General features: G+C 41.6%; 1 protein-coding gene and 1 long non-coding RNA gene across 7 annotated transcripts in view; both read right to left on the bottom strand.

The window, feature by feature from the left end:
- The window catches only part of LOC133477412 (VPS10 domain-containing receptor SorCS1), a 271,543-nt gene that overhangs the window by 50,114 nt on the left and 201,594 nt on the right, over positions 1–19,835 (bottom strand). For 5 of the 6 annotated variants that reach the window (XR_009788348.1, XR_009788350.1, XR_009788349.1 and 2 more), the window contains exons 13-17: positions 19,579–19,670; positions 19,121–19,228; positions 17,374–17,491; positions 14,741–14,874; positions 10,199–10,312 (exon numbers count right to left, since the gene is read on the bottom strand). Coding sequence is in view for 3 of the 6 variants with exons in the window: in XM_061772127.1 (XP_061628111.1) it covers positions 10,199–10,312; positions 14,741–14,874; positions 17,374–17,491; positions 19,121–19,228; positions 19,579–19,670 (566 nt within the window). In the remaining 3 variants the exon portion in view is untranslated. The remainder of the gene's footprint in view (positions 1–10,198; positions 10,313–14,740; positions 14,875–17,373; positions 17,492–19,120; positions 19,229–19,578; positions 19,671–19,835) is intronic. The other variant, XM_061772128.1, reaches the window with a different exon arrangement.
- Positions 6,046–10,192, bottom strand: LOC133477413 (uncharacterized). The gene is made up of 2 exons (XR_009788351.1): positions 9,411–10,192; positions 6,046–7,705 (listed from the first exon to the last, which is right to left on the bottom strand). It is a non-coding gene; the product is annotated as an uncharacterized LOC133477413 (long non-coding RNA).

The following is a 19,835-nucleotide window of genomic DNA, read 5'->3' as shown; positions in this document are numbered from 1 at the left end:
ATAATGTTTACTTTATAATAACCTCATTGTTCTTGAGTGATGACAGACAACATACATTAGAGCAATATTTTCAAACAAAGATTAAAACAACATCCAACGCGCAAAGACTTTCATACAGAGCTGATTTATTTTGTTCTCAAAGACATTCATAAAGCCAGTGTTACAAGCATGCTACATCAAGAGGAACACTGTGTAATATTTTCTTCATATTAAATGTAGCAAAGCAAAACAACATTTCTGATTTGAATTGAGGATTATCAAATGTTGTTGCCAGCTGCCAGCTGACAGCTGCCAGCTGCCAAACACACAGTCGACTTCCTAAAGTTTGCCTCCGGAATCTCATTGCCTTGCTCACATGCTATTTGGTGAGATTGTCCATGACCAGCTGGCACTCCTGGATGAAGTGAAGGGCATTAAGGTAAAAATGTTAATAATATACTGCAGACATGTATGAAATGACATGAAAATATATACGTACCGCAGATACAGTCTGCAGTGTGAAAGATTCCCACAAATAACATTTCATTGATTCACCATCCAACCATCCGTTTATCCTCATTAGGGTCACAGGTGTGCAGGAGCCTATCCCAGCTGAGGTACACCTTGGACTTGATGCTAGCCTATCGAAGTCATTCACCATTCACTTGAAATTACACAGTTAAAAATGTCAAAACTATTATGGACAATATTTACACAAAAGCACTAAAAGGAGTTCCACAATATCATCCAACTTCAGGGAAACAAGCAAATTAATCGAACCTTTTACCTTCACGATTAATTCCAACTGTCCATACCCTACACTTCACAATGTAACCTTACAAAATTACCCCTTATACATTTATAGTACCTAGCGCATCCCCTTTGGCATTACATGGTACAGTTGATCAAATTTCGTGATATGAGTTAACAAGGGTCATTTTCATCAATTTCCGCTTTTCAATCAACAAGAAAAAAATAAATAAATGTGGCCTCACATTGGCAGCTCACAAAAATGTCATTATAAAGATAACTATAATTTTTGTGGTCATCTGATTTAGGAAATGCTGGAATATGTCCTAATTTCTGGACTTTTTATAGATACGCCCATGTTTAGCCTACAACTTCCTGAACGGACGAGTGAGTATGAATGTATGCGTGTCAAAAGAATGCGTCCAACTGCGACAGAACAACTGAATGCAAACCCTCGGTCTTACGACCGAAATTATTAGGGACAAGAGAATGGCGAGATGTCTCATTCATGGAGTAAACTGGGGAAGAAATGGAGACATCCATCCATCCATTTTCTGAGGCGCTTCTCCTCACTAGGGTCGCGGGCACGCTGGAGCCTATCCCAGCTGTCATCGGGCAGGAGGCGGGGTACACCCTGAACTGGTTGCCAGCCAATCGCAGGGCACATAGGAACAAACAACCATTCGCACTCACAGTCATGCCTACGGGCAATTTAGAGTCTCCAATTCATGCATGTTTTTGGGATGTGGGAGGAAACCGGAGTGCCCGGAGAAAACCCACGCAGGCACGGGGAGAACATGCAAACTCCACACAGGCGGGGCCGGGGATTGAACCCAGGTCCTCAGAACTGTGAGGCTGACGCTCTAACCAGTCGGCCACCGTGCCGCCGAAATGGAGACATGAGTGACTGAAATGTGTGCTAGCCTTACGATAGCATGTATGCGCGTTTGTGCCGTCAGTCAGCGACAGAGCCACTCTGTTACAGAATTGTAAATATGCTTTTCATACGCAGCAGGATTCAAACTTATGCCAAGGCTAAGCTAATGCCTCCCCTCACACAAAACCATTATTATAGACAAAAAATAAATAAAAATCCACTTACCATCTTGGGAGTTGTTCCACAGAAAATTCAGTGATCCTGTCTTGTGGTTTAGTTTGCATAGCCCATATACTTGTGTTTCAATGGAGATGCAGTTGCATCAGTCCCAAAAAGACTTACGGCTGTATTAGCTCAAAAGGGTACTTCTACTAAATACTGAGCAAAGGGTCTGAATACTTATGGCTGTGTGATAATTCAGCTTTTCTTTTTTATTAAATCTGCAAAAATGTCAACAATTCCATTTTTTTCTGTCAATATTGGGTGCTGTGTGTACATTAATGGGGGGGGGGGGGGATTTAAATGATTTTAGCAAATGGCTGCTATATAACAAAGAGTGAAAAATTGAAGGGGGTCTGAATACTTTCCGTCCCCACTGTATCGTAGAAGACGACATATTCCCTGAAATTACACACATTTGCATATTATTGAATACTGCTTTTTCCAAAACAGCATTTCAAGATCATCTGTTCTGTTGCCATTTCGCTGAGTGACTCAACGACATTCAAAGACGTGATGCTTCCACCACCATGCTTTACATGCTTTACTGGTTTCCTCCAGGTGTGAAACTTGCCATACAGGTCAAAAAGTTGGTTTGGGGTCATCAACATTTTCTTTCTCATCGTATGAGAGTCTTTTGGGTGTCTTTTGGCAGGTTCAAAGTGGGCTGTTGTATGCTGTTTTTATGAGGAGAGGCTTCCATTTGGTCATTATAACATAGAAGCCTGATAGGTGGAATGATGCAATGGGCCCAAACTTTATTTCACACCCAAACAGATGTGGAAGCTGATCGACTAAAAGGACCCAGGATTGTGAACTGTAAATTTAGCACCAGCAAATTGAGCAAACCTGAGATGAATTGTGCTAGCTGATTTTGCATGTTTAAATAGCGTTTCTGAAAGGCAGGTGCAAACCAGCGCACAAAATGGTGCCAGCGTAGCGTAGGCAAAATAAGAGACGGCAAGGGGAACCTTTCCTCTCATGTAAACACTTTTGAAATGCCAACAAAAAGTATCGCGATATCTATTCAGCAATGCAGTTTTGGAGCTTCTGAATGATCTAATGCAGGGGTGTCAAACTCAAATTCATAGTGGGCCAAAATAAAAAATTGGGACAAAGTCCCAGGACAAACTTAATGACTGTGATTGTTCATGCTTTCCCTTCTTTCCCGATATGTACTGTTAAACCTTATCATATGGAGAGAAAAAAAAACCAACTGAATCTGAAATAAGCTTAATTCAACATTATAGCCACATGAGAACTCAAATGTGCAATAAAAGACACATCAGTAGTACAGTATTTGTTTCTTATGTAAATAGATAAAACCTGTAGATCTGAAATCTAAAATCTGTCGTGAACAGATAACGTGCCTCCCACCTGTCGGTGAAAGCGACTGCTCAGCGAGCAGGCGGCAGCCTGTTCAGAGATTGGGCGAGCATTGAGTTTCTCCAGCCTACTCTGCCTTGTGCGGCTCAGTGGGAAAATGTAAAAATCTTGCTTTTCAATGTATTTTAATCCTTTTATTCAGAGCCTTGCGTACAGTCGCACACACCCAATAATTGCAGCTCTGTGAATGTAAAAAGTAAGCAAATGATGTGATGCCTACAGACGTCTGTCAACTAATCAGCATTTGTCAGCACAGCCCTGCCTCCTCAAGTGTTCCTGGTAGCCAGGAGTTCCTGCCAGAAGACCCTGCACGCCAGGAAGTACAAAATAATCATGGGGGAACCTTCCGTACCCTGGTAGTTTTTTTCGGCAGAAACACGGGGAACTGAAGCTACCAGGGTAGCTAGGGAAGTTCCTGCAAAGGTTCCTGTGTTGGAAAAGACCATATTGTGTGATATCAGCACAGAGTGAAACTGGCTAGTAACTGGTAATAAATCACACAAAGGAGAGAAATATGACATGCTACAATGCTGTGTGCTGACAACTGTGAATGGGTAAAACTCGCATCTTCAAATCCTCAGTGTTAGAAGTAACAATTTTCTGTTTTTTTTAACAGACAGCAACGTGTGTAGCACCACTCCACCTAACTCTACATATGAACAACGAATGGGTTCATATTTTGGGACCCTGTATAATGGAAACAGCAAAAGATTATCTGTTGAACAGAGCTTTATATAGTCAGGTGTAGGCCTTAACAAATCATGCCCAATATTGAGTCAAATCCATTGGATGAGTCCAATCAAGTTCTCAAAACATCTAAAAAAATCATTACTATAATTTATCCAATATATTGCACAATTTTTCCCTCCAAAAAAAATAAATCAAGTGCATATTAAACAGGTATAAGGAAAATGAAAAAAAAAAATCACATTGTATAAATGAATACCAATACCGAAGGGTGGTAAAAAAAGGTGCACTTTCATTCTATGATATAGAGTATAATGTCTACTGTTACAAATTTATTACAGTAAATTTGTATTGCTCACCTGAGTATCATGACATCCTTTGCGCCATATTGATATAAAATCTAAAATATTAGGGATTTCATCCTAATATTTACAGATGGGGAAGGGTGCATATTTAGATATGGCCACATAAATGTCGGTGATGATTGGTTGTAGTTTTGTGACATTTAGCAATGTTAAGCTTTATTACATTAAATGTGGACTGGCCAGACACAGGAATTAAAAAAAATAAAAAATAAAATCGACTTACGTCAGCGGATGCACACAGAGTATTTCTTTAAAAAAAAAAAATAATAATAATACAGATAATACTTCATGTTTTCTTTGGTTGACATTCAAGCCTATCCTGTTTCAAACAGGAAGCACATTTGAATTATTTTAGGGACATTTTTCATTAATGTCACATGAATTCATTAAAGTTAATCACATTATAAGCTAAAGTATAGTCTATACTTGCCATTATATGACTGCTCTTTAAAGGTCAGAGTGCAAGGATTATGGACGTAAAAGTCATATTTACACTGTTAATATGTTTTGTAATGCATACTGTACACGTCATTTACAGCAAGTTGTAAACCATAAATTGGCTGGAAAAAAAACAAAAAAAAACGTCTTATTGAGCACTCCAGAACGTTCTGGATTTTGAGGCATCCTGGGTGTAGTTACTGAATGGGGAGCTACAATTTGGAATTCGAGCAGATTGAGGATTAAAATACACAAAAGCCGGCTGAAAGTAGACTTGTGGCCCTACATGTTTGAGCCAATCAGTAGGTTGGAGCCTTTCTGTGACAACGGCTATCGGCTACCAAGCAGTTGCTCAGACATTATGAAGTGAAAGTGAAACTAGTGGTTGAAAGCGACAGAGGACGCTGAAAAGGGGTACACAATATAAAATATAAAATTCACGGTTCAGTTTGGTTTGATACTTAGGTGTCACGGTTCGATATTTTTTTCGATACAAAAAGATAACTTTTTGAAGAACTCAAATGTACCTGATGGGGCGGCACAGTGGACGACTGGTTAGCACATCTGTCTCACAGTTCTGAGGACCGGCCCCGCCTGTGTGGAGTTTGCATGTTCTCCCCATGTCTGCGTGGGTTTTCTCTGGGCACTGCGGTTTCCTCCCACATACCAAAAACATGCATGCGAGGTTGATTGGAAACTCTAAATTGCCCATAGGTGTGAATGTGAGCGCGAATGGTTGTTTGTTTATATGTGTCCTGCGATCGGGTGGCGACTAGTTCAGGGTGTACCCCGCCTCTCGCCTGAAGATAGCTGGGATAGGCTCCAGCACGCCCACGACCCTAGTGAGGATAAGCGGTACAGAAAATGGATGGCTGTACCTGATGGAGAAATCACCCATTTTCCATCATGCATTCTTAGCAACAGAGTGTATTTTGCAAATAAATCGATTCTTAGACGATAAAAGTTAAACCATAACTAGCAAAGCAGCCGTGACAGCATTATCTACTGTATATTCCTGGCATTGTCAGTAGTCACAGGTATAGCTACAGGTTGTCGCGTGTATTGGTGTTTAGATAAAACGTAATTTATTTCAGGAATAAATTCGACGAAGGTGAACGCCTGCGTTCACTTCCGGGTTAGTTAGATTTACGTTTTAACGTCACAATCAAACTATTTTTGTCTCGTAAAGGGCACCATAGCTCTTTTTATGTGTAAAATTTAGGAAAAAGTGACGAAAAACCTCATCAGTCTCATAATCGAAAGGTTATTACTTAGGAAATACGAATCCTCGATCCCAGAGGTCTTTTAATTGTCACACCCCAAACACACAAACAATACAGGTAGTGGAATTTTATATAAAATTTAATGAAATCTAAAAGGGAACCAATCTACAGGGAAACAATGCAGAGAAAAGAAAAACAAGGTACAGGTAAACATCCGTAAAGCAGGTCAAACTTGTGATGTAGGTGTGAAGTGAGGATGTACGGTGATCCAATGCATAGAGCTGGGATTCCTGTTGATGTTCATTTAAACCCAAATAACAGCTAACTTACATTGCAACATGCTGCCAATTTTGTCTTGAGATTGTTGTGACATCTCTGTCGGGCCAATTATACATTACTCGTGCACTCACTGTAGTTGTCTCGCAACTCTGCACTATTTGCATATCTGTTGTTGACCAATGCTGGCCACTCATGTGCCTGAGTAGTATCTGCACCATTTGCACAATGGTCATTTCACCAGGCTATTGTTATATTAGTCATTTCAAACAGCTCTAATTGCTAGAAGACTGCATCTTTTTGCACAATTGTCAAATAATAAAAAAAAATCATTACTGGTAACCTTTTATTGCTCAGTGACTGTGCTTTTTATGTCTTTATATTCCCTGTCTTTATATTCCCTGTCAAAAGTATTCCCTGTCAATTGACTGTCTGTTGCGGCTCCAACTACCGGAGACAAATGTTTTTGACATACTTGGCAAATATATATGTACCAATCTGTACGTTGGGAGACCGCATGTTCGATTTACATTGCGTGTGACACAATTTAGGCAGGCTCGTCGATCGCCCGGATGCTTGGCCAGTCCAGTCAAGGAACAGGTGGATTTGATGGAATAAGGAGGTGGGGAAAAAGGAAAAAGCAAAAGAAGAGCCCTTGGGTGGCGCTGTTCGCCAGGCGCTCGGAGCAAACTTGCGTCGCACTTTCTCCCGAACGGGTCTGTCAAAGCTACCTCATACGCACCAAAGCGTGGTTTCGGGGCGCGGCAGAGGGCTTCTGCCCTCCGCGTTCCATTGAGTGCATCTCCCCGCCTCGTGGTGGGGTTCGCTGGTGATACGCCAGTTCTTCGGCAAGGTGAACGAGCGAGCGAGAGTCTCGCACAAGGGGGCTCAGGCCTTTTATGCCCAGCAGAGAGGGGGAGTGGCCACCCCGGGTACCAAAAGGGAGATAGACCGCGCCTCTTAGTACTACTTTTTCATCCTAGGATTATTTGTGGTTTTAAACCAGTGGGAATAAAAGATTAATTATTGGATCTAAGATAAGGAAACCGGTTTCCAGCTTTGCATTGTCACGCACACGCCCTATTCAATCCATGTAATGAGTGTTTCAATTTCATGTGGTTGTTGAGAACACTGTAATATTTGCAATGTGGCATTTGTGTTGTGTGGGGTGAAACATCTCATCCGGTTCAGTTGACAAACAGATTTGACATCAGACATTCAAATTCGAAGAAATACTATCACTAGTGACTTTGGTGTGATATACACTGGGAGCATTCATGCTAAGTTCTTAAAATGTCACCCAACATTCAAATTTGGTGAAGCTTGTCCCTCGTGCTTCCGCCGATGGCAGTAACCCTCCACCCGCCAGTGGGTGTCGCTGGTGTTACATCCATTGTCCCAGAGGGCCTTGTATGCATTTCAAAGGAGCACCTGGTTCCTTGATCTCTTATCTTGGCATACAGGACCAGCGGATTCTCAAACTTTTTTGGTCGGCATCTTGAAACCTGCACAAAAAGGGGTCTTTGATGACTGGAAGCCCAGGTTTCTCAGGTAACTGTTAATTAATTTAAAGTCTGGGTGAGACTGTGCCTCTGCTTTGGTAAGTGGATCAGGCCTCCCTTAGATGTCTTCTGCACACAGACTGGGTGGCAGAGGCAGGTATGCAGAACACTCAGAGATTGGGGTTCCTGGGTGCCATTTGTTCCGTCAGGGCATACTTGCGACACAGGTAAATCTCAACAAATTAGAATAGTGTCAAAAGCTTAATTGAGTAAAAAGTAAAACTCATATCATAGAGCTGTTCTACACACAGAGTGAAATATTTCATATTTTTCATATATATGTATAATTTTGACGATTATAGCTAACAGCAAACGAAAACCCAAAATTCACCATCTCTAGAAACGAGAATTTTACGTAACAATCAAGAAACAATGAAAATGATGTTTAGTGTAGAAATGAGGCAGGAATTTTCCCTCTGAAAAGTATTTTCCTGTGTTTAGTGAATCTAATTTATTGAGATGTACCTGTACATTTGGTCGCACAAACCTCCAGAGCTTCTGTCAGACCATTGGTTAAATCGTCATTAGTAACTGTCGAGGAGGCATGTCTGAAGAATGTTGCTATTCTCCCATTTTGCAGGAATATAGTGCCGGAACAGTCAAGTACTATAGTTCTACGTAGCTCTCAACGTCCAGCTGTCTGAAGTCAGAGCAACAACAGGGTTCGCGAAGGAATAACTCCACTCCGCAGCATGTTATGAAACCCGGCGTTGTCCCCAAGTTAGAAAGGGTGGCATGTCGACAGCAATAAAAGTAGTAATAGCCCGGTCAATGTATTTAGCCCTGTTGGAATCATGCTGTCCAAATATGTATGGTAATGTTTGGTGGACGCATGCACCTTGTTTTTGTCTGGCACTTATTTTCTCATTGAGGTGATGTCGGCATAAATGTCCTGCTTGTTGTATTTCCACCGATGTAGTTAAGCATTGTGTGACACTTGCAACATACCGTTGTGCTTTTGCCTACACACGCTTGCCATCTGGGATATACTTAACACTACAACCAAAGTAGTTCCAAACGCCAGATTTGAAAGATGCTGGAGAATTTTTTGATATCAGGAGGATCTATGGAACAAGCCATGTTGCAACGGTGCCTTAGCTTCTGTCTCAGCAGTTTGGGGTGCGTTCAGAAATATTCTCCGGCGCTGCTCTGCTACACTCGGGACCGTGCATTTTGAGAGTAGAGTTAGGGCTTGAGGGTGAATTTCCGAATGCACCCTTGGTCAGAACGAATGTGAGAGGAGCACCATAGTGGATCTGCGCACAACAATTAGGCGTAAGGCGGAGTAGTTTAGCACAGCTCCTCATCATCAAAGTTTTATACAGGAAATTTTTAAACGACGTATTGTCATTTAGTGCGTACTGAACAATTCGATACAGATACATGTATTGTAGCGCGACACTTATGCGTTACTTTTTTTGTGATTAATCATGAGTTAACACTTCAACTTTGATAGCCCTAATATTTATATATATATATATATATATATATATATATATATATATATATAGTCAGCCATACATGAAAGGTAAACAGCGCGCCGATTTGGTTTAAACTGTAACTGCAAATGTTTTTTTTTTAGAAATTTCCAATGATCAGTGCATATAATCAACACCAATAGCATTAGTACATGCAAAGAAGGTCTTACCTGCATCCTCTATGTGCTGTTTTTCCCGTTACCATGGCAACCAGTGTCCGGGTTGACAATGCGATTGTCGAAGGGAAAATCGTCACCTCATCTGGTTTCAGCCTGGCTCGAACTATGCCCGGGTCTCCAATACATTCTGCTAAATGTTTCCGAAAATATGCCAGTTCGAAAGTTACATGTATTTGCTAGGTAGCCACAAGATATGCAGCTTACCCCCAGCCCGCACCGATTGAGCCTAGAAGATCCACTGGTCTTATATTGCTATTTTATTGCTTGGAAAGCTCAAGCAGCTCTTATCACCACTCATTAAACCAGCTGTCACACTATGAAACATTGTGAAATAGCAAAATACGTAGCAATAACCCGAACAGCGACGTGTGTGTGTGTGTGTGCGTGCGTGCTCGCACGGTAACACCAAATGAACGGAGGGTGTGCCATTTGTTACATCACAGTCGAAAACAGCCGACGATTGCCGAAGATGGGGAGACGCTAGATTCAAAACGCAGATGACACATTCTGAGTTATAGCTAGTGAATAAACTGCTCTATAACTGGACAACTAATCACTCCAAAAAGACAGTTGTGGTTTGCAAATGGGTTCAAGAGGTATCAAGAATTTTTTTAAATCTTTGCACTCTGACCTTGAAAAGTTATATCTTAATATAAGTGTTGATTGATTCAGCCCCCATGTCCCTTAATCTCTCTTTGTTATCCCTAAGAATCTCATTAATGTATTTTGAGCTACAAATTTAAACAAAGCCTGTGAAACAGTTATAATCCTGTGTTTACCCTGTGCTGTTCAGGAAGGTCATCCCTGTTGTGCAATTTCTGGACATTACTGATGGATGAAACCAAAAGGCAGGAGTACACTTCCCATTCGTCCGTCGCTCATAGCCATAATCACTGTAGGGAGCCAAGCACAGATAATACCATTATGCAATAAAGACATTTTTATTTGGAACTGACTTGCTGTCCTATGTTTGCGGCACCTATTTAGGATAAGGGGATGGATAACGTTGACCCGGGAATTTACCTGCTTTATTATTTTTTTTCTCAGACTGAGTACGAGTATAAGTACTTACATTTGTAAGCACAAGTACTTACATTTGAGTATGCACCGATACTTGATAGTGACTTGTAATATTGATAAAAAAAAATTTTTTTTTTAAAAAATCAAACTTTTGACCATTGCACAAGTTTCACTCAAATATACAAACTCCATTTTGTGTAAAACAAGCAGAAACAGACTACAATTATTTGCAAATCCTTTTTAACCTATATTCAATTGAATACACGACAAAAATATTTAATGTTCGATCTGATGAACATTTGTATTTTTATTTTTTGCAAATATCCTCTCATTTTGAATTTGGGACCTGCAATATGTTGAAAAAAAGATGGGACATGGGCAACAAAAGACTGGGAAAGTTGAGGAATGCTTAAAAAAAACAACTGTTTAGAACATTCCACAGGTCAACAGGTTCATTGGAAACAGGTGAGTGTCATGATTGAGTCTAAAATGAGTTTCCCTGAAAGACTCAGTGGTTCACAAGCAAGAGTGAGGCAAGGTTCACCACTGTGAACTGCATGGACAAACAGTCTAACAGTTTATGTCATCATCTACAATCCGTAATATCAAAAGATTCCGTTAATCTGTAGAAATCTCTCATGTGAGCGGCAAGGCCGAAAACCGACATTGAAACCCTGTGACCTTTGATCCCTCAGGCGGCACTGCTTAAAAAAAAACGGCATCATTGTGTAAAGGATATTGCCTGCACGAGGGCTCAGGAACACTTCAGAAAAACATTGTCAGTGAATAGTTTCTTGCTACATCTACAAATGCAAGTTAAAACTCTACCATGCAAAGCGGAAGCCATATATCAACAACACTCAGAAACGCCGCCAGCCTCTCTGGGCTCGAGCTCATCTGACATGGACAGATGCAAAGGGAAAGTGGAAAAGTGTGCTGTGGTCTGACGAGTCCACATTTCAAATTGTTTTTGGAAATCATGGACATCAAGTCCTCTGGTTCAAAGAGGAAAAGGACCTTCCTGACCATTAGCACATAGTTCAAAAGCCATCATCTGTGATGGTATGGGGGTGTTTAGTGCCCATGCACATCCGTGAAGGCACCATTAATGCTGAAAGTTACATAGAGGTTTTAGAGCAACATATGCTGCCATCCAAGCAACATCATTTTTAGGGACATCCCTGCTTATTTCAGCAAGAAAATGCCAACACACATTCTGCACGTGTTACAACAGTGTGCCTTCATAGTAAAAGAGTGCAAATACAAGACTGACCTCCCAGCAGTCCAGACCTGTCTCCAATTGAAAATGTGTGGCGCATTATCCATCCATCCCTTTTCCATCCCACTTATCCTCACTAGGGTCACGGGTGTGCTGGCACCTATCTCAGCTAACTCTGGGCAAGAGGGGGGGGGCACACCCAGTTGGGTTGCCAGCCAGTCGCAAGGCACATATACCTGTAAGCAAACAACGCACTCACATTCACACCTATGGGCAATAAAGTCTTAGTCTTCAGTCAACCTACCATGCATGTTTTATGGATGTGGGAGGAAACCGGAGTACCCAGAGAAAAGCCACGCAGGCATGGGGAGAACACGCAAACTTCACACAGGCAAGGCTGGATTTGAACCCGGGTACTCAGAACTGTGAGGCAGATGTGCTAACCAGTTCGCGCCGTGGCGTCTGTGACACATTCTGAAGCGCAAAATACAAAAACAGAGACCCCGGACTGTTGAGCAACTGAGGTTGTACATCAAGCAAGAATGGGAAAGAATTCCACCTACAAATCTTCAACGATTAATGTCCTCACTTACCAAACGGAAGTTATCAAGACTTATTGAGTGTTTTTAAAAGGAAAAGGTGATGTAACACATTGGTAAACATGCTCCTATCAAAGCTTTTTTGGAAAGTGTTGCAGGGATCACATTCAAAATGAATGAATATTTGCAAAAAAATCCATGTTCATCAGTTTGGACATTATCTTGTCTTTGTAGTTTATGCAATTGAATATGGGTTGAAAATTTGTTTGTAGGTTTGTAAATCATTGTATTCTGTTTTTATTCGTTTTACACAACGTCCCAACTCCATTGGAATTGGGGTTTGTAAAAAACTTACTTTAAATACATGTTCAAAATGCAAAAAAATGTTGAGGCAAGGCTGAAGTAATATAACTAGTTTGTTCCAGAGTAGAAAGAATATATGCCTGAGTATTGTAATAGATATACATATATAGATCCATCCATCCATCCATTTTCTGAGCCGCTTCTCCTCACTAGGGTCGCGGGCGTGCTGGAGCCTATCCCAGCTGTCATCGGGCAGGAGGCGGGGTACACCCTGAACTGGTTGCCAGCCAATCGCAGGGCACATCGAAACAAACAACCATTCGCACTCACAGTCATGCCTACGGGCAATTTAAAGTCTCCAATTAATGCATGTTTTTGGGATGTGGGAGGAAACCGGAGTGCCCGGAGAAAACCCACGCAGACACGGGGAGAACATGCAAACTCCACACAGGCGGGGCCGGGGATAGAATCCGGGTCCTCAGAACTGTGAAGCTGACGCTCTAACCAGTCGGCCACCGTGCCGCCCGTATATAGATGAATTGTTATATATCTTTTTGTGTATGTTGCTGTGTCGTTTGTGTGTCTATGACATTTTGCATTATGTAGTAGCATTCAGCTGGTGAAGACGAAGTTATGTGTGTCAGGTGAAGTATGTGTTTGGTTAAATATACAATTTGTGTATTTCCTTCTACTGTGTGTTTAGTTTTAGTTTAAAAAAAAAAAAACTGCTTGAACAGGTCGGCTGTTTTCCCTATTGCAGGGTTGGCATTTGGTCATGAAACCTTTTAGGCAATGTGGGTAAACAGTATAAAAACCTCCTAGCCACACTTGTGTGTAGTTAGCCACAACATCCATCCATCCATCCATTTTCTGAGCCGCTTCTCCTCACTAGGGTCGCGGGCGTGCTGGAGCCTATCCCAGCTGTCATCGGGCAGGAGGCGGGGTACACCCTGAACTGGTTGCCAGCCAATCGCTGGGCACATAGAAACAAACAACCATTCGCACTCACAGTCATGCCTACGGGCAATTTAGAGTCTCCAATTAATGCATGTTTTTGGGATGTGGGAGGAAACCGGAGTGCCCGGAGAAAACCCACGCAGGCACGGGGAGAACATGCAAACTCCACACAGGTGGGGCCGGGGATTGAACCCGGGTCCTTAGAACTGTGAGGCTGACGCTCTAACCAGTCGGGCCACCGTGCCGCTAGCCACAACATCACGTGTGTTTATGGCGAAACCTTTAGGCACACATAGACCATCCTTGCCACTGGAAACCAATAAGCTTTTAACAATGTGAGCCCAATTAAAACTCCATAGTCATTAGTCAGGACTAGGGCTGAACGATTTGGGAAAATACTCTTAACTGCGATTTATTCATTTATTTTTACAAATATTGTGTTTGAGATTTAGAATGCGATTTGGGGGAAGGTTTATCTTCAGCATTATTCACTAAATGCAAGAAATAAATCATTCTACACTATGTATGACCAACAAGACATTGGAAGCAGACAATAAACAACTTTTTCCTGTAGCCCAGGCCTAAATGTTACACTGAATTCATTTAAATAACAAATCTTTATTTCAATATTTTCCGAAACATTTTGAGTCTTTTTCATTTCATCGAAGGGAAGGGGTGGTGGGGTCGTCCATTTTGTGGGGCCACAGGAGGGGTCAAGCCAGGCCCCCCTCGAACTGCCACTTGGCGGGAAGGGGGTGGGGGGGGAGTTCCCTGGGCCTCCAAATGACTAGCTTTGGCCCTGGGCCCCAAGACAGTGGAGCCGTGGCTGGGCATGACAATCAAGCTGTGATTAGCAGCTCGTGCATTGATAAGAAGGCAGCTACATAGGTGCAAGAACTAATGTGAAGTGCAGGATACATTGACCATCGACTCTTCAAATGTACGTTGCGGTAATTACTTCAATTTGGTGCCAAGCAGCGGCACCTGGTATTCCATTTCCCCTACATTTCAAGAAGGTGGGGAGAAAAAAAAAACTACTAACACCGCTCACAAACGCCAGATTAAGCACTCACTTTAAATTTTATTAGGCAGAGGTTTTGACGCTGGCGAAACGTGGGCAATATTCTCATCGCCACATCTCGTCTTTTACGCCGTGTCGTTGCGAACCTGAGAATGTTTCAAAAGTAACAAGCTCATTTTTAAAATGTAAGGGGTAGGCTGAGGTGTACTACGTGTGAATGCTTGTCAAATCTGTTGGAATATTCCCTTAAGAAAAATCTTACCATTCAAAGTCAGCTTCTGTGCAGTCGCAAGGACCAGACGACACTGAAGCCAAGTACAGCTTTCCCATCACACACCTGGAAGTGGGCTTCAGCTTCCTATAGATTCTTTTCACACCCATCAGACAGGGCTCCCCCTGTGGGTCAATTTCAAGGGTGAGATGATGAAAGATGCAAACTGTCACATCTGCCATAAATGACAACTTCGAGCAAACCATCCATGTATGCATCACACAGTGTGGATAGGAACATTTGCATTGTTTATCTTTAGAATGTCATGCATAGCACCATTCTGCAAGGCCATGCAGCTGAACAGGACAGGTTTAAAAAACAAAAAAAAGAATGTCATGTCCTTTTTGGGGCTTACTGTATGCTGTGTGGTATCCTCAACATCTTAAACTTTGTGATTCTGATTTTGTTTGGTTTTATTTATTTTTCAATTTTTTTCACTGCACTTCTCTTTTTATCACAACATTCTGCCTTTGTGCATTAGGTGTCACTAGTGAGATGTTTAAAGATTCTGGCTACTTCCACTGGAACAAAATTCATTCTTCCATCCATTTTCTTCCGCTTATCCGAGGTCAGGTTGCGGGGGCTGTAGCTTTAGCGGGGAAGCCTAGACTTCCCTCTCCCCAGCCACTTCCTGCAGCTCTTCCGAGGGGATACCAAGGCGTTCCCAGGCAAGCCGAGAGACGTAGTCTCTCCAGCGTGTCCCCGGGGTCTCCTCCCGGTGGGACATGCCCGGAAAACCTCACCAGGGAGGCGTCCTTGAGGCATCCTAAGCATCCACCATCTCCTCTCAAAATTCAAACATCTGAAAATATATATCTTTCTCCAGTGTCACTGACTGTAGCTCAATATGGGTGAAAAGTATTGATTTGGACTGTGCTGTCTTACACATTAGATCATTAGCATCTGAGCATGTGGGTGCCTAGATTCCTTTCAGAAATTATCTACAGTATGAATAAAGGAGAAAAACAAGTCACCGGCTTGGCTTCAGGTCTGATCAGGTTAAGGACTTTCTGTGTATGCAGATGAAAGGATAAGAGATTGGAGAACTGTATACGGCACATGTTTAGCATTTTGAAATCCCAATTTAGTTTATCTCTCTCCAATGTGTGAGTTGAAGGTGTAAGTTTAGTAACACACAACTTTGATGAAGACACCCGGTTTGAATTTTTTCATAATTTAGGAGCCTGAAGATGATTCTTATACCTGACTCTGTATGTATTACCTCAGAATATAAAGCGCTTTCTAAAAGACTTAAAATGATACATCTGTGAACACTGTGTAGTGTATATCCAACAAGATTCTAATGATGACATGTTGCAGAAAAACAGGATGAATTAAATGTTTGCATTTTCATTAGATTGTACAGGACTACATTGTGCAGCGGCCAGTGGGTATTTTGTCTCGTTTACGGTCTAAATCAAAGCTTTGTATCCTATTTCCAAGAATTACTGTATTCTCTTGATTTTCCTGAGTGAATGTAAAATAGAATGAGCAGAAGAACAAAAAAATTACAGTCCTCAAGAAACACTTAGTATGATAGAGGTCTAATTAGTACAGCTGGAATGTTACACCAAAAATCACAATTCTGTATGTACCTTGGTTTTAAGGTCACACCTTTTGGTTTATGTTCGGTACAGTAAGTGAACAAAATGCAAAACATAAAACTGTTTATCTTTTGGGTGAAGCAGGAATACATTCAAACATGTAATATTAAATAGTAAAAAAACTGCAAACTGCTCGCAGTAAATTCTCAAATAAGAAATTATTATCAAATAAACAAAATAATTTACACAATAAAGTAAAAATATCTACTATAAATTACAACTTGAATATTTTCTTTTTTAGGAAATATCCTTTCAGGAAATGAACTATCAAGAAAAGTGCAGTCTGAATTATTAGTATGTAATAAAACACTCATCACATTTGTTATTGCTTTGACTAGGTCTGAAGAGGTCACTGATGGGGTGGTGGTACAATTGCCTGACTTTGGTGCGGGCAGCGTGGGTTCAGTTCCCACTCAGTGACGGTATGAATGTGAGTGCAAATGGTTGTCCGTGTCTATATGTGCCCTGCGACTGACTGCCGACCAGTTCAGGGTGCAGTCCGCCTTTTGCCCGAAGTAATCTGGAATAGGCTCCAGCGCCCCGCGACCCTAACCAGCATAAGCGGTGTTGAAATTGGATGGATGGATATATCTGAAGGCACGGTGGCCGACTGGTTAGAGTGTCAGCCTCACAGTTCTGAGGACCCGGGTTCTATCCCCGGCCCCGCCTGTGTGGAGTTTGCATGTTCTCCCCGTGCCTGCGTGGGTTTTCTCCGGGCACTCCGGTTTCCTCCCACATCCCAAAAACATGCATTAATTGGAGACTCTAAATTGCCCGTAGGCATGACTGTCAGTGCGAATGGTTGTTTGTTTCGATGTGCCCTGCGATTGGCTGGCAACCAGTTCAGGGTGTACCCCGCCTCCTGCCCGATGACAGCTGGGATAGGCTCCAGCACGCCCACGACCCTAGTGAGGAAAAGCGGCTCAGAAAATGGATGGATGGATGGATATATCTGAAGAGTGTGGGCGAGTATGAAAGCATACACCATTCCCAATCAGTAATCTTATGCTGGTATGATACCTGATTATGAAGGTGCCACGGCTGATAATCGGTCTCTGTGCATCTCCTGTTGAAGATGGACCTGAAGTCTATTTTCACTAACTGCCACTCTGAGCGATGACTGATGTGGCCAAATATCCTGGAAAAGAGCCGTACATACCTCTGGTTATACATACATCCAAAAATGCTGAAAGTAAAAAAATAAATAAAAGAATTCCGGCACCATTCTTCATATTGCTATTTGTTAGGCATTTTTATGTAAATGAGAATGAATCATTAATTTTGTTTATAAGATACGTAAGTAGTTTGTCTGTACCAGAGAGTATCTCAGCCAAACGTCAGAGGAGCTTACACATACTTTACATTGCAAGACTCTACAAGCAGTTTTCAGTCACCTTGTCACCTATGTATTTTACACTGTGGGAAAAAGCGTCTTCTTTAATACTTTTATAGGCTCTGACAATAGTCAGCCAACTGGTGCACACTTTTTACCGTTAATTACTAAAGACACAATGAACTGGTTCAAGATGCGATTCATCAGCAATAAATCCCAGTCAAAGGATACATTTCTTCATAGTCAGTTAATTAATATGCCCATCCCTAATGTAGCAGCTTACAAACAACACACACAAAAAAATCCTCAAATCAGGTGTCGCTCCTGGGAAATGCTTGAGTGAAAGGTTCTTTTTTCATATTTGGGTGACTGTAACCTGCCAGTGAACTATCCTTGTTGAAATTTCAGTGGCCTACTCTTGTCGTCATGCTCAGAGACAAAGAAAATAGGGAATTAACAACCCCAAATATTGTGGCACCACTTACGTAATTTCTACAAGTCATCAAATGAAATGTAAATTGACAAGTGCCATAGTGTATCAAAACATTATATGCGTTTGAGCAGATACAATATTACTGACATTAGTAAGTGGCTGAAAAAGCAAACGTAAATATAACTCAACGAATGATAGCCTCAGTGGTCATGAGCAAAAAAAAACCGTACTTATCAAATAAATATTTCGTGTCCAGCTAAATTGTGTGGCGTGTTTCTCTGCCCTAAACCATCCCCATGCATACTAAAACATACACACTATAAGGATATAAGCAAATAGGCTGATGGACTTCCAAAAACAAATGTTTTTTTTTCCTCTCTTGCAGTAGCTGAGACATTCTGCTGGGGACCCCATTGTCAGTTGAAACCCAACAACATTGTCGCCAATTGAGTTTTCTCCATGATGCGAATATTGTGGGGCATTTTCCACTTCCACTCCCTTTTTGCCATGGTGAGTCTTCCGCGATGCTATTAAACATTAATGTCTTAGCCTGAGAAACGCAGTCACATTCAACCCTCCTGCAATAATGGAGTTGTACTGTGCCATAGAATACGCACACATCCTGAACTATTCTATTAATATGGAAGAACACAAGAGGAGGGTTCATAAATGTAGTTCATCTGTACGCAATTAATTATTGCCTCAGAGCTACCCTCTTTTTAATGCAGTTAAAACTTTTTAAAGGAACGTTTCTTGGATCACATTGATAACTTTTTCGTGTGCTTTAAATGAACAGTCATGCAGTTGCGGTCTGCCAAAGCTGAGGACAGTCTGGAAGTTGCCAAGACCTTGAGAGGAAACGTGTCTTTTGAAAAGAGAACAGTGAGGAATAATGGATGGTTTAGACACAGATGCAAACATCTTATCAGGGTTTAACACAGTAGTAGTTTGCGGTGCAGATGAAGATGGATAGATTTCTGTGATGACAAATCTTCACTCACGTCATGATTAGTGTCTCCTCCCCTGGCTCTCCGAGCACACCATCCACAAACAGAGGTGTGTTGGTGAAGCTGTACTTGTTCCACTGCCGTCCTTCGTCAAAGCTCAACCTGTGAACATAACCATCAAATACACTTGGGGCCCACGCTAATCTCCCACACTGTGTGCACAAGCTAATGACCCTCAAAGTTGTCCAATGACTTTATTTCATATTCTGCACAGGGCTCTAATCACAGGTAGTGTGACTCTCTACAAATTTAAACATAGAGTGTTGTAATCAAATGACAATTGTAGATGCAGATTTTTTTTAGATGCTTGTAAGGACTTCGCCCTGCTATAATAATGTCCCCCGGTTGGACAACAAACTCATTTGTTTTTGTTTGACGAACTTCATACTCCGGGTTTCATCTCCAGGAATTAGTCATGCTCTGTATCATGCATCTCTGTTAACATGACTCACCACAAGTGTCTGATGGGAAGTGGAGTATGTCTTATTGCAACTAAGGCTCCTCCTTGGTCAAGATACAGCACTGCATACTCCTCACTGAAGATCTTCAGAGCCAAGACAAAGAGAGAAAGACTCACTACCTAAGGCAATTTTTTAAGTTTAACGATCCCCACAAAGTACTAAACATGCTCATCCCTCACATCAATGGTAACTCTTGTGGGCAGACTACCATCTAACCCTTTCCAAGATTAAATTTAATGGAAACAGGT

This window comes from Phyllopteryx taeniolatus, chromosome 4 (genome assembly GCF_024500385.1).
Source record: "Phyllopteryx taeniolatus isolate TA_2022b chromosome 4, UOR_Ptae_1.2, whole genome shotgun sequence".
NCBI classification, from domain to species: domain Eukaryota; kingdom Metazoa; phylum Chordata; class Actinopteri; order Syngnathiformes; family Syngnathidae; genus Phyllopteryx; species Phyllopteryx taeniolatus.
Note: the sequence above shows the minus strand (reverse complement) of the source record. Positions and strands in the feature narration are given on the sequence as shown.